Source organism: Seriola dumerili, unplaced genomic scaffold, assembly GCF_002260705.1.
Source record: "Seriola dumerili isolate Sdu_G_001 unplaced genomic scaffold, Sdu_1.0 BDQW01000079.1, whole genome shotgun sequence".
NCBI lineage: Eukaryota > Metazoa > Chordata > Actinopteri > Carangiformes > Carangidae > Seriola > Seriola dumerili.
The window spans coordinates 582,113-599,501 of record NW_019174334.1 but is presented as its reverse complement, the minus strand read 5'-3'; the positions used below and the strand labels follow the sequence as shown (position 1 = coordinate 599,501).

General features: G+C 41.7%; 1 protein-coding gene across 1 annotated transcript; it reads left to right on the top strand.

The window, feature by feature from the left end:
• The first annotated feature begins 905 nt into the window (after positions 1–905).
• crispld1 (cysteine rich secretory protein LCCL domain containing 1) lies at positions 906–16,307 on the top strand. The gene is made up of 15 exons (XM_022744310.1): positions 906–984; positions 1,557–1,911; positions 8,331–8,449; positions 9,793–9,925; positions 10,052–10,167; positions 10,363–10,463; positions 10,557–10,748; positions 11,484–11,544; positions 11,633–11,699; positions 11,859–11,989; positions 12,128–12,171; positions 12,292–12,364; positions 12,470–12,545; positions 12,659–12,792; positions 15,702–16,307. Exons 2-15 carry the CDS (start codon positions 1,651–1,653, stop codon positions 15,751–15,753), a joined length of 1,560 nt encoding a protein of 519 aa, XP_022600031.1. The 5' UTR covers positions 906–984; positions 1,557–1,650; the 3' UTR covers positions 15,754–16,307.
• The last annotated feature ends 1,082 nt before the right edge of the window (positions 16,308–17,389 follow it).

Genomic DNA, 17,389 nt, shown 5'->3' with positions numbered 1-17,389 from the left:
GACAAGTTCAGGGCTTGAAATTAACAGAGAGTTGGTTTGTGTTTTAATCCCCCCAAGGAGTCACCTGTGAACAGTTAGGCTCGGGAGAATGGGGCCACTTTTGCTGCAAGGCCCCACAGACGAGGCAGGTCTGGTTTAAGTTAATATACATATATTGTTGACCAACAGTCACTAACCAGGTAAGAGGAACAGTGAAACAACAACTTTTCTAAGAAAGAGTCATTATGAAATGAATAATGGTAATCCTTGATAAGATAAATATCAAGTATTAGCCAATAATACTTAAGATTTTAAGCAATCAAGAGGGATATTTTTTAAGATTATAGAGGTATATTGACGATCTAGTCTCATAAACAATAACTTAGTAGTAAGGTCAATATAAATTTACTATTGAGAACAGTAAACAATAGAAGTATCTGCAGGAATATTATTAGATTGTCTGTTTTTCTGGGTAATAGAGACGTTACGTGCATTTGTGTGTGAGAAAGGCTCAGGTTTAACTTGCTGAGCACCATGCTGAAGAGAGAGAGAGAGAGAGAGAGAGAAAATGGATTCTGCTTATATTAAACTGTATAGACTACACGCACGAACCCGGACGCGCACTAAAGTCTTGGCATGAACGAAAAGTGGGCCGTTTCCCTCTTTGGAGAGGCGTGGTCAAGGGCGGCACTCTCGAAGCGCAGCCAAGTTGAGGATAAAATGTGGATAAGTGATGCTTTAGCAGCTTTGGTGCAAGAATCCCGAAAGAAGAAAGAGCAACTTTCTCTTTCAAACTGATGAAAAACGGAGTGAAGCGACCACATCACAGCTTTGATTTATATCATATGGCAGCCAGCGACAGTCATCACCGCTCCACCTGAGCTCTGCAACTTTAAAGGCGGATTTTTTTTTCTTCCTTTCTTCTTCTTCTTGCTGCAGAAGTTTTCTCACAGCCAGATCTCTGTCAGGATCAGAAGAAACGGGCTGTATTCCAATTCATTAAAGGTAAATTATTTCCAAAGTCTACATTAGATCACACCACTCCATTTCTATTTCAATATGCATTACTTTTTACATTTTTCCATTAGGTATTGGCTCGTTATATCAGCCTTCGTCAGCATTGCAGCATGCATACCGAAAGCATAAAGTATACATACATAGGCTACAATATTGTGGATACATTAGCTACATAATGAATCACTCTGTGCACTCAACTACATTTGTTACAGCTGTACTCCTTGCTGTGATTTGAAATGCAGCATTTCTTTTTTTTTTTTTAACAGCTCCCAAGCTTTCCCCGCTGCTTCTTGATTTAGGAAAAAAGTTGTAAAATATTCAAGGAAGTTCAACACCAGTAGGGATTTCTTTCATCCACACTTGGACTAGTCATCCGCAGCCTGCCAGCTTACCCTCAGTGAACCCCATGAGCTTACCCGTGGCTCTCCACCAGACCAAGTGTCTGCAAGCCAATGCACTGTCCTCACCAAGTTCAATATTGACCCAAGTTATTCAGCAAATTTGATACAGAACACCAATTCCAGTCCATCCAATAATCCTGTTTTGCTCCCTCCTCTCAGCTCCTTTGCCAGCTGCTGGCACACAACTTTAACCAACCCGTCCCACTTGAATTTGAGAGGATCACCACCGTCGCTATCACCCGCATTTCCAAGGATGAGGCACGCAACACTATGCTGGCTGAAGGGCGTGTCCCTGCTCCTGCTTCTCCAGACAGCCACTTCCATGGTGATGCTTCCTAACTCCACGGGCTGGCAGCAGATTCTGGACAAGTATTTGGATGAAGATGGGGACTGGTGGGAGGCCAAGCAGAGGGGGAAGAGGGCTATCACCGACAGTGACGCACAGCTCATCCTGGACCTTCACAACAAGCTCAGAGGCCAGGTCTACCCTCCTGCTTCCAACATGGAGTATATGGTAGGTGGATAGAGAATGCCGAGAAGTCATCTGTGCATCTTAAAATCAATTCCCATGAAGTACTACATTTATACTTTATGGGGTTTATATGTGTTTAAATGCTTTGACCCCATTCTGAACTCCCCAAGAGTATTGCGCACTTGTGGGCCATATAGCTCAGTGAACTGACCCAGTCACCAGACCACTCTGGCACTTGTCCCACTTGGCTCACTCACAAGCAGCATGCCAGCATCTAAGCACCTTCACACATGAACCCAAACACACACCCATGTGACTTTGGTTGTTTTGCCAGAAGAGAAGAATTCCACCAACTTGCCAATGATCACATTACTACTAGGTTTTTTTAACTCATACTCAACAGATTTGTTTGACTTTATCCTTTGGCCATCACGTGTGTGTACAGCGCCAGATCACTTTTCACAGTGCAATTAGAATCAGAGCACGGCACCAGGGCTTGTTTTACCAGCTGTCTCACCCCCCACTAAACACACACATACTCACACAAGCACACCACACCTTCTAAAAGTTAGTGCTCTACAGATCTGGAAGTTTTCCAAATACACTACATGTGTAGGTGCTGCTTGACCGCAACAGCGCATTGCCACCAACAGCACTTAGGAGGTTAAAAATCAATACAGTGTGCAGAGGATAATGAGGTTTTATCATCCTTTCATCTACACTTAAAGAGCTGCAGAACAAAAGGCAGTATTATTCTATGGTAAAGGCAAATAAACAGTTCGTGCTGGGGGCAATTGCTGGACTGTGTAATTGTATAATTGAGAGGTTGGACTTGGGGACCCTTTATGTGTGTGTGTGTGTGTGTGTGTGTGTGTGTGTGTGTGTGTGTGTGTGTGTGTGTGTGTGTGTGTGTGAAGCTCTGCCTGGCAGGCTTCTGGTTGAGGCACACTCTAGTGGAGAAATGCTGAGCCGGCAGTGTACAGCTCCTTTCTACTGTCTCCTGTTACAGTTGGCCGGTTTTTTTAGCTGCAGGGGCACCCAGGGGTGAAATATGGAGAGGCATGCAACAAGAGGACGTGAGGTGAGAGAAAGAGAGGGAAAGTTAGCAAGGAATACAATAGGTAAATAAAGATAGAGTAGAGGTGTGAAAGAGATTTGCAAATAGAATGGAGAGGCAATGAAAAACAGATGGAGGGAGAGAGAAGAGCAAAACAGGTGTCAAAATAATTGAAAAGAAGATGAGGAGGTTTACTAAAAGTGAGGCAAGAGGAAATACGAAAAGAAAGATTCATTTTGAAGGGATGCACAGTAAGAAGAAACAATGACATGTAGGAATAAGTGCCGAAATCTTATTTGCAGGTCGATGTCAGTATCTTTCAGGTACCACACTGCTCAGGTCAAATTGTAAAGTGAATTTTCTGTGATTTTCTGTGCTTTATTTTGAAAGGGGCTCCATATTTCTCCGATTTTCCCTCTCTCTGTTGAACTGCTGTCACCTTTCAGAAACCTCACAGCTTCACTGTACTGGAAGACTTCATAGACATGCTCCTCTGCTCTCCCTACACACTCATGCATGCAGATGCACACACACACACACACACCCACACACCCACACAAAACCTAGTTCAGATACATTGCCATTTGCCCATCAGCTCTGTTATTGTCTGCCATTGTATGAAACCATAACCCGAGTGACCCTCTGTGGCAATCATCACAGAGACTCAGAGATAACATCAATTCAAATCCCCCTCTTTCCTCCCCCTTCATCTGTTTCCTTTTCTTGCCCTCTCTCTCTCTGCCTCCCTCTCTCTTATCCCTGTGGCTCCGTTCCCATTCTGTCATTATCCAACACAGAGGCCCTAAAAATTCCCCGGATAAGTATTCACACTCTGTAGCGATCCACAAAGCTTCAATGCAGCTTCAGTTGGGGGGGGGGGACAGCAGTTCTGCCTCTCACTCAAATGTTGACCCACAGGTATAAACACAGAAGTGTCAGTGTTTGAAGTGCTGTAAGACAAACAGACGGCATCTTGGGAGAAAGGGCCTCACCTGCCTTGATGTTTAACTTGGCCTTGCTGGGCTGCACTTGGTGGTGGTGATATTTGTGGTCCAGGATAAAGCTGTATTGACATATTTCTGCTCAGGATGATTCAGAGTTGTGCTGCAAACATCTGTCTATCATTGTTGGATAATGTGGTTGTTGTGATTCACAACCTGTCAAGCCCAATGAGACAATAATTAAGGTCTGGACTAATACATTTGTCTTCAATTAACATTATCTAAGACATTTAATTATGTTTTTTAATTATGTTGTAATTAAGTCATGTGGACAAACATCTGAGACAGTATTTAGGCAGCTTCATTGCTGGAAAAAACTGGTTTAGATTATTGAAAGTGCCAAATACATAAATTTACAAAGTCATTATCAGACTCCAGTGGTAAAACAGAGCAGAGCAGTCCAAACATCTTTTGTTCCAGCAACTTTGTACAGCTTCTCCTGCAGGATCCCTTGGTGCTCACAGGCCGGGTGGAGGATGGGTTCTCTCCAGTGTGTTTTGGGTCTACCCTAGGGTCTCCTCTCAGCTGGTTATATCCAGAGAACCTCCAAAGGGAGGCGCCCAGGGAGATCCGAAACAGGTGCTCAAAACACATCCACAGACTTCTCTCGATGTAAAGAGCAGCAGCTGAATACTATGGTATGTGTATCTTCTAAGACTGCTCTATTCCACACCCAAGCTCATGCTCCAGTGAAAAACCAAAAAGACATTATCCCAAATAGCAAAGAGGCCACTTTAATGTCACCAAACTGGACATCTGCGTTGTACCCACGAATATTACAGACAGGGGAACGAGGTGTATCCCAGTGGGAGTCCAAAGCTGACGCTGAACATGCTTAATGTAATGCCAAGAATGTAAACATAGCCCTTGTGCCAAATGCACTTAGAGTGAAAGTCTCTCAGTAGCACCTTCCCTAAATACTTCAGGGAACATGGTCATAAAAGTTTGCAGGGGCACAAAACACATGTAGATCAAATTAGCAAATTCCAGTGATCCCTCAGATACTTGAGCTTAGAGGCTTCGTGCCCATGAAGACTAAACTTATATCCCTTAACTTAAGGCTAAAAACTTTTCCTAATGTCTTCTTTACTTGTCCTTGGCATATCTTCACTCCTGGAAAACACCTCCTGGTTCCCGTTTTTGAAAACGGGGACCAGTACCCCTTTGGCCATAGATCAAATCAGAAACTCAGTTCTGCATCCTGTCCAGATGGCAATGTCTTTTGCATTTAGGAGCTCCTCAAAGTCTTGCCCTCCACTCCTGACTCAACAACTTTCTGTAAAACCTCTGTGGGAGCGCTGATTCTGGAGTTGCATGTGTCAGCAGAGCTGAGAAAGGCCCTCTTCTTCTTCAGCTTCTCACTGCTAGTGTCCAGCACCAGGTTCTTGGATTGTAGCAACAAGCGCCAACCACCATTATTGATTAATGAAATGTGAAAAGGAAAAGTGGAAAACAGACTGCTTTTGTGCAGCTGAACTCTGGAGGTACTTATGTTTTTGTAGCTGATAGGCTTTTTTTTATTGTTATTATTATTTTTATTTCTGAGATATAATAAAGCCAAATATCAGACCAAACCAAAATAGCAGGCTAAACCAACCATTTACTTGTCTGACTCACTTATGGTGCCATTAAGTGAGACAGCTTCCTGTTCACGTTCAGCATACAATAACTGGCTATGCTGTTCTCTGATGTGAGTTGATGTGGGCTGGATTGCACTGCACAAAAATGGCACAGCAAACACATGCAGCACCATACAGTATATACTCTATATCACTGGTGGAAATGATAGTCATAGTTTGGGCAGGCAAAGGACATACAAACTTTTTTTTTTTTAATGTCATGTATAGTATTTCTTACTATTACTTTTCGTACCTCTAAGCTTATTAAATCACCCCTTTACCTCCTTGTCTTCTCCCTCACACCATATCGCCTGTTCTCCTCTATTCTGTCAGACTTTTTTTCTCAGCTTCACTTTCTCCAATTCCCATATCTTTCCCCTTCTTTTCAGTACTTCTCTGCATGCACCATTGATTATGAACAGGAAACCCAAACTTGCAAAGGAACTACCCCTCTGCACCTTTTGGAATGCAACCAGATGACCAAGGAAGAGGAAAAAAGAGAAACGGCCACAAATGAGGTGTTAAGCGAAATAAACAATGCAGCGTGCACAGTGCTGAAAGACTTTAGCAAGGGAGGTGTTTTTCTTTACGGGGCCCCAGCAGAAGTGCGGTTGGGGTAAGTGGGTGGGTGGGGGTGGGGGGTGGGGGGTCTTGGTTGCGAGGCCTCCCCTGCTGGGCTAACTGTACAAACAGCAGCTTGACAAGCCGGCTGCGCTCTGTACCAGGTTCAACAGCCGAAACATGTGTAACGCGGTCGACACTCTCTGAGCCTGCTCTCTCTGCAAGTTGGAAGACGACGGAATGAATTCCTCAGCTGGAAAGGTGCTATTTGTATTTTCATAATTTAAGATATACTTCACGGACATCGCAAATCATGTCTTTGTGATAGAACCCATAATCAGTAACATTCCCAAACAACACGCTGTAGCCAGAATTTGGGTGATTTTTGACTGGAAACCTACCTTAGTTGTGGTCATAGATAAATGTTTTCAGACCCATAACCATTCATTAATGGTCAAAATCATTATTGTGTTGACCCTGCTCCTGTACAGAATGTCCTATGTGCTGTGGTTTACAGATCATTTGGCAGATACCACAGCTCAATACATTGTGTTCCACTCTGCTTATCAGTGTAAACATTGATTATTTTATAGGGCAAGGAGGTCACTTGTTGAGAAAATCGAAAATGATGTGGATAGAAATCAAGGTTCTCTCAGCTACTACTGATGATAGCCAAGCTTAAATCTTTTCAATGTTTGTGTTTCAGCATCATTAGCTTTTTGTAGTAGTTAAAAAAAAGGGATGACTACAAAATAGATATGACGATGCTGACATACTGACACTGATTTGCAGCTCACTGCCAACAGAGGTAATTTCTGAGCAGGGATACAGTTTCAGGTAAACAAATTCTCATTCCTCTTTTAGCCCTGGCCCTGTCAGTCATCATTTATCATTATTGTGCCAGACGGACCACAGGCAGCTACATATGAGGTGGCTATAACACTGATACACTCCCTCTTCGCAGGTGTAGCGATGAATGAAAAATATACTCCACACCTCCAGCTGTTTATTTGTTCTATGTGCCAGTTATGTAACAAGTCTGTAAGGCTTTGTCCTGAAATCTGACATACCTCACTGTGTATGACTCAACCAATATTGCCGGTGTTGTTGATTTAAATAAATACATCCACTCAACAAAGAGTAAAAGAAACTGCTCAGAGGTAAGAGTTAATTTGCAGCACTGCCAGACATCCTGTTGTTAGGTGTGTGTGTGTGTGTGTGTGTGTGTGTGTGTGTGTGCGCGCGTGCGTGCGCGCGTGTGTGTGTGTGTGTGTTTCGGGCATAATGCAGAGACCAGCAGTTGTTTCTGGTGGGACTGTAAGTGGGTGATGGACGATGGAGGAGGAGGCGGAGGTGGTGGTGGTGGTGGTGGTAGCGAGGGAGTTATTTTAGTGTCTGTTATTGGATGAGATTTCAGAGAGGGTAGGCTATGGCTTCCAGGCCCAATGTGTGAAATATGAAAACTTCTGACACCTGCATCGGTATACCAGCGCATGTGCGCACACATTTATACACACACATGCAAACTAATTAACTTCCTCATAGAAAACCTGTTGCAATAGAAATCCCACTCCAAAGGTGAAAGTGAAGGTGTGCAATTAAAGGAACATACAGTGTCCTTCAGAGGAATTACAGCTGGTGTTATTCTAACATTTTTTTTATGGTAGAATTTAGGTCAGCAGAGAGGAAGGACACTCTTTGCATTCCCAGAAAACCCCAGAATGGGAATATGATCCCTTAGTATCCAACCAGAGCCAAACTTGACTGAGAGGGCAATTCAGAGAGAGGTAAAGTGAAACAAAAGCTTGCACCCAGACATCTCACTAGAGACATATGGAAGGTATTACTTAAGGAAAAACAGCTTTTGCATTTTTTGAATAACACCCAATCTTACGGAAAAACCCATCCAGGGAAGTAAGAAAGTCGGAAAGCTCTTTATACAGCAGCATCAAGAGGTTGACATATTGTAGTTCTGCATTTAGTCTAGAAATCAGTGCAGTTACATAGCCACAGCAGCTCCTAGGCTTAACTTAAATGGCAGTGAAGAAGTGAAGAACAGTGAAGCTCTCCAGTTAACCACTAGACTTTCCTGTATCTTATGGCCAATAAGTAGAAATCCAAGTGGCATTGTATTGCACTGTTTATTTCAGTTTATTTCCTCCACTCTCCGCATATAATCCAATAATTACCTCATTTTGTTGTGCTGTCTCATCGTCTGTGCAGGTGTGGGACACAGAGTTGGAGCGTACAGCAGAGGAGTGGGCCGAGACCTGTTTGTGGGAGCATGGTCCTGCTGGTTTACTGCCACAGATTGGACAGAACCTGGGAGCGCACTGGGGAAGGTAAACAATAGTTCAAAATATATAGATTATAGAAAAATATATAGACTTTCATTTAGTAAAAGGTTGAGGGTCTTTAAAGTCAACACCTGTGTGTGACTTGATGACAGACAGTCATACATTTGGCTCAGACCCAGCACATACAGGCATATCTCTCATGACCTGGCAATGTTACACAACAGGAAATGCACTAGCATGAAAATATTTACCTGACTAGGAGCACAAGAAATACACTGGTAAGTCATACAGTAAGCTATCTTCATTGTCTTATTTTAAATAGTTTAAAGCTGACACTGCCCATAAAACCACAACTTGTCATTTTGCATTTCTATTTGTGTATTGATTAAAAAAAACAAGACAATTTAGCCATAGCTAACACGCCAGTGAGTTTTAGTTTAGCACAACTGCTAGCTAGCTTGCGTGCAGCACTGTTTTACTTTTCATGACCAATCTGACCATTGACCACTGTAAAATGCATTAAATCCACTTCTTACGTTTTGTATTAGAATTGCAATAACTGAAAACACCAACAAATGTATACAGAAGGCTAGCTATAGAGCTAACCTACCTTGAGTGTGTCTCTCATGACGACCTGGCAAAGTTAGACTGGTTTTATCGTCCGTAGAATCACACACATTAGAGATACTGTTACATGTTTTCATTTGTTCATTTGTTCATTTGTTCACTCAGCCCCCCCCCAAAAAAAAAAACCCACACACCTCAACCCACCCCTACCCCCCACAGAGCATCTACACACAGCACTGCTTCACACAAGAGACCCTTGTTCCACATCTAATCATATCACTCCACAGTTAAGATGTCCACTTGATCCTAATTAGATTAACTCGCAACACCTGGTGCCAAATCAGTGTCAGTCCTTGCTGCAGTTTATTTAAAGAGCACAAATGCTTGACTTCCAGCTTAATAGTAGTCTTATCTGATATGTTTACATTACTTTGTTGTTACCTTTTATACACATTCTGCATCAAATAAGCACGCCATATTTTGAAGCTAGCTAGCCATGTTTCTCTTTAGCTACCGTCTATATCTCTATACACTTTTATAAACTTTGCAGTTTTGGAAGGGATATGTGTGAATGTTCATTTGCCATTTATATTTGCAAGGGTTGTTTTGTTTTGCACTGGCAGTTATTTAAATATAAGCCCACACATAAAGGTCAGATACTCTGTGGATATCATATATATGCATATAGGTTGTTGAAAGAGGACTTGCAGTAACCAGGAAACAGCTTTGATGTATAATACAAACTCCCACACCAACAGAGATGTAAGACGATAGAAATTTTTGCTCTGAACATTGTTATCATTTGTTACTCATTTCTCCAGATATCGTCCACCCACGTTCCATGTGCAGGCCTGGTATGATGAAGTGAAAGACTTCTCTTTCCCTTACCCTCAGGAGTGTAATCCCTATTGCCCCTTCAGATGCTCTGGCCCAGTTTGTACTCATTACACACAGGTAGCCACCATAGGTCTGGATTATACCATACCATTTTGTATATTTTGAACAAATTCAAGAGATTTATGGTTGTACAATCAGTACTGTAATTTGTGTTTCACTGTCTATCTTGTCGTTCTTTTATAGCTGGTCTGGGCCACCAGCAGTCGCATTGGCTGTGCCATCAACTTGTGTTACAACATGAATGTGTGGGGACAGATTTGGGCCAAAGCTGTCTATCTTGTCTGCAACTACTCACCCAAGTAAGCACATTTGTTTTGATGTACTTTCACAGATACATGACTGAGATACAGGCTGCAAGAGAGCAAGTTGTCCTTGTGTCCTTTTGATGCAGCAGTATCATTTGGTTTGCAAAGCAGTATGGAATAGCAAAGCAGTTTTGTTTAAGTTGTATGTATTCTGTTTAATAAGCCTTGCTTATTATGTGACCTGAACAGGGGAAACTGGTGGGGGCATGCGCCTTACAAACATGGCACCCCATGCTCTGCCTGCCCCCCCAGCTATGGAGGTGGCTGCAGGGACAACGTCTGCTACAAAGGTACGTGTGAGGAAAAGTAGAGAAAGACAGAGTAAGAAAGCCTGTGGAATTTTTTTGTTTGCTTACTATACCTTTTTGTGACTTTACTTGAAGATGACAGTTCCTATCCTCCACAAGAGGAAACAGAAGAAAACAACTTCATCGAGCAGGAGGCCCCCCGTACTCCGCAGAAGCCCTGGTCCCGGCCCTCCAAATCAGAGCCTCCCAGTCTCCCCGCCCCAGCTCCCACCAAGCCCCCCACAGAGGACCTGCAGAAGAATGAAGTGGTCAACACACAGCAGATGTGTAAGCTGCCATTCAACTGTTTATTCTGGATCTAGTTACATCTCAAAATGCGGGGGGGTGTAGGATCTGGTTTTAGGGATGGGAGGCGCAGAGTGGTAAGAATTATAGGACAATATATAGTGTAAAAAAAATAAAAGAAAAAGAAGGGAAAACTGCTTTTCAAAACTGGGTCAAAATCAAAGATTTTATGAATAACTGCCAGCTCAGCGTTGAACAAGCAATAATGGATAACAAGTGCAAAAAAAATCGGTCTTGACCGGAAATATTTTTCTTGCAATTTATCTTAAATTGCCTTGATTTTCTGTACTCTTTATCTGTCATCTCCCTGATTAACCTTGACAGTTTCTGAAGTGTACTTAATATTGCAAGTCACTCTTTGGAGCAGGGAGGGGAGGTCTATTTTAGCTTGATCCCCTGAGTGTGTGTTTGCTTTTGGCTTGGCTGAGAGGGGTTGAGGGGTGAGAGGGGCTCGCTGTGGTTTTTAAATGGCTTCCTCTCCGCAGAGCAAGGGGCCTGCGCTTGAAAGCTGAGACACTTCCTTCACTATGGCTGACCACCCTGAACCTTGCGGCAGGAATTCTTCTCTTTGGTTCCTGAAGCATCACAACAATAGCCCTCGCTGAGTTTCACTCAACTCAGGCTTTTAGATGTTAGTCGTCTATATCGGAGCTGCCAGTTCATGCGTGTTGTTTCCTGTACAAGCGCTGAAAAGGCCTTAATGTTTGTGTTTTTCAGCTCAGCTTGTGACCTGTGACACTAAACTTCGGGATCAGTGTAAAGGAACGCCATGCAATAGGTACAATTAAGATGAACTCTGATAAAATCAACAGCACAAAGTGGCGTATACGGTACATTTCACCTTATTATTCTGTGTTAATGGACAGATATGAGTGTCCTGCTGGGTGCCTAGATGCGACGGGAAAAGTAGTTGGGACGGTATACTATGAAATGGTGAGTACACAAGTTGGTGCAAGTTCAAAAGTTGGTGGTGTCTGATTGGGTGGGTTCAGTTTTATGCCAATTAACAGCTGTCAGCTGTGTTGTGTCAACAGTGTCTTTGCATAAGACATCACATGTCAAATGTCATTAATGTTCTTTATTTTTTTGCAGCAATCCAGTGTGTGCAGAGCTGGTCTACATGCCGGTGTTATAGATAATGATGGAGGGTGGATGGATGTAACACGACAAGGCAGAAAGGATTTTTTCATCAAATCCAACAAGAATGGGGTCCAGTCTTTAGGGTGAGACAATAATATCATCATGGACTATATAAATATAATTCAAACTGATGATATTTGACAGCAAGATTGGTAAAATATACCGACATTAAGTGAAAATAATGTCATTTCATGTCAACGTTGTGTGTTTTCTCTTGACAGAAAATATCAAAGTGCTAATTCCTTCACAGTTTCCAGAGTCGCAGGTTAGTCTGACAATGATGTGACACTGTAATTACAGATATGTTACATTTCATATTAAATCGCTCATTAAAAGCTGTGCTGCAGCTGTGTTTGTTGGCACTGACCATATTTCTTTCCTACAGTCAAAGCCATCACATGTGAGACCACAGTTGCACAGCTGTGTCCATACCAAAAGCCCGCAAAACACTGTCCAAGGTATGAAACTGACTGTGTGTCTGCCTGCATGTCACTGTCTTTCATAAGGTTCCCACATTTATGTAAATTCTAGTCATTACCCATGTGCAATTGTTCTCATTGTAGGGTATACTGCCCGAGAAGCTGTTTAGAAGAGAATCCACACATATCCAGAGTAATTGGCACCGGAATATACTCTGATGTAAGTCCCTCTTTTTGAAGCTGAAATGGTAAAAAACCTCTTCATGTTTTTTTTTTTAATGAATTTACAGACATAAATGAAGCGACAATTCCCGTGTTACCTTTCCTTTGTAGAAGTCCAGTATATGCCGGGCAGCAGTCCACGGCGGAGTCGTCAGGAACGATGTGGGTGGATACATTGATGTGATGCCAGTGGACAAACGAAAACACTACATTGCTTCATACCAAAATGGCATTGTCTCAGAGAGGTATGCGATGACTCACTGCTAATCCGCAATTATTGTTTGGTCTGTGTCGGGCTGGAATGTAGCACATGCTGAGTTCCAGTGCCATTTACAGCTTTGGGTTAACCAGAAGTATTTTTTAAAATCTCAATTTTCATATATAATTCACATTTAAAACCCACCATGCCACTTTATAACAGCACTGAAGATACTGAGTAACACTTTATATTGGGTAACCATTATAAATTCAATATGGTGTAAAAAAAACAACAACATTGAACATCAGAGGGTGTGTGGTATACCACTGTAGGATTAACTGTTTAAAGAGATTAATAGTCCTATGTCAGCATTCTTTCTCAGATCTCGGGAGAAGAGTGAAGGGGTTAATTTGCTGGGGCCCAGAGAGGAGGAATGAGAAATCAATGGCTCTCAGGTAGAAAGAAATTTATCCACTCTGCCCTCCCTTGTGGACTTAATCTTTTCAAGATGCAGGCAGTTCATTACATCTCTTATGCAGTGCACATGGGAGGGTGATTAGCATGCTTCTCGTTTGAGATAATTAATTGCTTGGCAATTAGAGTGGAGAAGATGAGTGCATCTCCATGTTGTTCTGAGAGGTGTTTGGTTTTTGGTAAAAAGCCAAAAAGGGCAAGGACTGGACAAAGGTCTAAAGCTTAATATAGTGGCTCAGATAAGGACAAAAACAAAGAAGCCAAAACATATGCACTGAGAATACAGGATCTCATAAGGGATCAATATCATAATAAATTTTAGACAGGGTTTGTTTGGTCCCAATGACATGGTGGATGAATTTAAACCAGATAAGGTTACGAAAAAGGAATGGATTCTGTGTCACAGAAAACACATATCTCAAATCGGTCTCCAAATGCAGTCTCGCCAGACAGAAGAACATGGCAGTGAAAATCCGAAATCATGCCGAATAGAAACTTATTTTGCATAGACATTAGTCCTAGTGTCTAGAATTTTGTCTGGTTTTACTTAAAATGACTTTGAGTGAATTGTGTGAATGTTATACTACAAATGTTTTATTCTCCAAGACAAAAACTTTTTTTTGATATATCTGAAAGATCGTTTTAGAAATGTGTGATCATTGGAAGCAGGAATACTTTTACAGGCTATTGAGATTGGGACTATCTGATAATTAAGTCCGGAAACAGCCACTTGAAAACTAAATCAAAGTATTAAACACATACCACAAGTAACTTTTAGATGGTATCATATTGGACTTTTTGTCTCACCAAACTCTTGAACTTTGTTAAACTGTATTATCAAATGAAAAGATGGAAAATAGGGAAGGATTTGACACAGGATGACCGCAGACTTTTCCATAGTTGTGTGATGTCTTGTTATTTCATTATTTCCTCACCCATGCACACGTGCAGGGGGCCGGATCACTGAGGCCATAGTGAAGATGTAGGGCACGTGTTATCTACATGCGGCTTAGGAGGTAGAGCGGGTCGTCTGCTAATTAGAAGGTCGATGGTTCGATCCCCGGCTCCTCCAGGCCGCATGGCGAAGTATACTTGGGCGAGATGCTAAACCCCACATTGCCCCTGATGGCTGTTCCATTAGTGTATGAGTGTGATGTATGAATGTGAGTGACTGATTGTAAATTGCTTCTGTAGATTGTTTGATTGTAGATTGCTTTGAGTGGTCAGTAAGACTAGAAAAGCGCTATATAAGTGCAAGTCCATTTACCATTTACATAGTGTGTGAAAAACCTCCATGAAGCACTGAAACATATTCATAGGATCAAACACACCTCACTAGAAAATAACAGGTTTGCAAATAGAGCGCTGCATTGTCGGCATAGAGGTATGTTTTGCTTATATCACCCCACCATTTTTTTTTCACATCAACTCCGAAGAGGAGGGGTGAGAGTAGACAACCTTGTTTGGTGCCATGTGCTAACACAGACTAGGAAACAAGAGACGTAATTGGTTTGTAAAGTGGCTATTGGAATGTTAAGAGGCTTAACCCAAGCAATAAAGTACTCGCCCAATTCAAATCTATGCAGAGTGTAAGTGGTAGTTGTATAGCTCTTTTGCATAAAGAATGAGTGTGTAGCTCTGACTTCTTGAATCAGGAGATGAATTAATAAAGAGGAAGGTATTGTTATTCATTAAACGTTTGTCCAGTTAGGATTTCGTGAAAAGACTCTGCTGATGCTAACGAAGCGAGAGCATGTGTTGAACCCGTGCTGTACCAGTTTACAGCATTAAGGTTACAGGTCCGTACCAGCCTCTGTTCAAAGCATAAAGTGACCCACATACTATATAGTGTGTTCCTTTTTTTTTTTTTTTTCTCACAGATGTTAAATTGCACCAACTTTGGATTGTTCTGTGGTCTGCAGAATGACTATTCTTAACATGACCTACATGACCTGCATAGAGGACAGACACGCACACAAACACACACACACACACACACACACACACACACACACACACACACACACACACACACACACAGTTTTGCTTATTCTATGGCCTCCCCCCTCTCTCTTTCCTCTCCCTCTTTTTCCCTTGTCTCTCTCCACCACATTTATCTTTGTCGCTCTGGTGAGGTGCCTAGCGTCTGTTATTATCTGCCCATCATTTATCTGTCTGCTTTAACTCCACTACATGTCTGTCTTTGTTGGATTAACACGTGAAGCCCCCTGTGTTTGTGTAAAAATGGTTGCTTTATCTGTTTTCTCAGGGAGCTTCAGCCTCTATCTGTTTGTGTCCAATCTGTCATCAGAGTGTCAGACAACACACTGACGCAGGACGTTTCTCAGTAAAAACCTGAAGTCTATCTGTTTGTGTGTGTCTGTCATCTACGTCTCTCTGCAAAAGGCTGGGACGTGTTCTGTATCTGACACATGCCGCACCCAGGCTGACTCTCCCCTCTTGTTTCTCTCTTCCCTGCAGCCTTCAAAACCCTCCTGGAGGGAAGGCGTTCCGGGTGTTCGCTGTGATTTGAGTGGCCCCAGAGGGCGGCTTCGCCAAACAGAAAGTGCACTTGTGCTGTTGAATAGGCGGTAATCAAGCCCTGTTGTCAAACTCAATGAGTGAAATGTTTCTGGCTTTGCTACACACCAGGGGTTAGGGGTCGTCTCCATGACAGTGTAAACCCAGCAACAAAAACTTGACACATACACAATAAGAACCTGTTTCTTCTCCCTTGCATGGAGTTTTAATTTTGTCATCCTTGGCGGTGAAATTTTATAAACTGTAAATATCTCTGAATGGATTGCTACAGTAATATTATGTTGTACATATTTGTTAATAATATTACACATGTTTTGTCTTTGTGCCATTGCCTTTTTAACAAATAGCTCTGTATGAATACTGACTATAGAAATCCTATGATATAACATTATAATGGCACTTAAGGATGAATATCATTTTTATTGTCTGGCACATTTTTACTGGTGCTCTGGAGAGGTGTCTCGTCATGTTTTGTACTTTTTTAATGATTGGAGAACAGATTGTTATACATATATTTTTATATGATTATGCTTTACATCGATATGATTTATAAAGGATGCTGCTATATGTTGTTTTTTTTTTGTATTGTTATTGTAATTACCAGTGTGATGGGGGTTTGTTTGTTTTTTTTTTGTTTTTTTTTTTGCAGATAATGTGGTTTAGTTAAAACTCCCTGCAGGTCGGGAAGTACGCTCATCCTTCAGAGTTGTCATTCTCTAAACAAAACCTATGTGCCTGACTTCACCATGCATTGCGTTTTACCGGACGCCGCTACACCAAAGTTGTTTTCAGGTCATATCTATTCATCTCCCTTTGACATTGATAAACAGAAACAATACTACACGACAGTTTTATTTCATGCGGTATGTTGGGGAATGGTGATTGTAAATCAACAAATATACCTGCTCATATTTTTACCAGCTCTCAGCTTTCTTTCAAGCTGCAATCTTTATAATGGGCAATTCATTGTATTGTTGTCTCTGTTTCTTTGTGCATTATATATATATATATATTTTCCTACCTCAGGTTGTTAGGAAAAGTTCCTTTTGCAATAAAATACTACAATCTCCATCTCTCACACGTTTGCTTGTGGCAGTGAGATATTCCTCAGGTTAAAATGTTTGTGCATTGTACATTTAGTATATATAAGTGATTATATTAGGTTTTTATCATCATAATCAATATGATGGGTTTCAAACATGAATCATCCAGGTACAACGAATAGCATCTGCTTCAAGTATCTGACAAATGTATCTTTCAGACTAATGTTAGTATTGGATTTCCTGCTGTAATTCTGTGGTGGCTGTGGAGGTGGTGCTGCATATTTATTCCTATTCTTGAAGAGTTCTTTTTAACTAACATGAACATAACTCAAAAGCATGTTTACTTGTACTGATTTATCCCAGCCTCGTGCACCACACCACTCAGATTATTTTTCTAAGCGAAGTCTCGAAAACGTAAAGACGTAAATAATATTTTCTAGCTGCAGACTTAGACAGGAAATCTTCTCTTCATGTGTCCACAAATGGAACAGCTACGCACGACGAATTTTAAACATAAGGCCGTTGAGCAGCTCAATACGGGTCATAATACCTTCATGTTATAACCGACAACAATGCACTAAAACC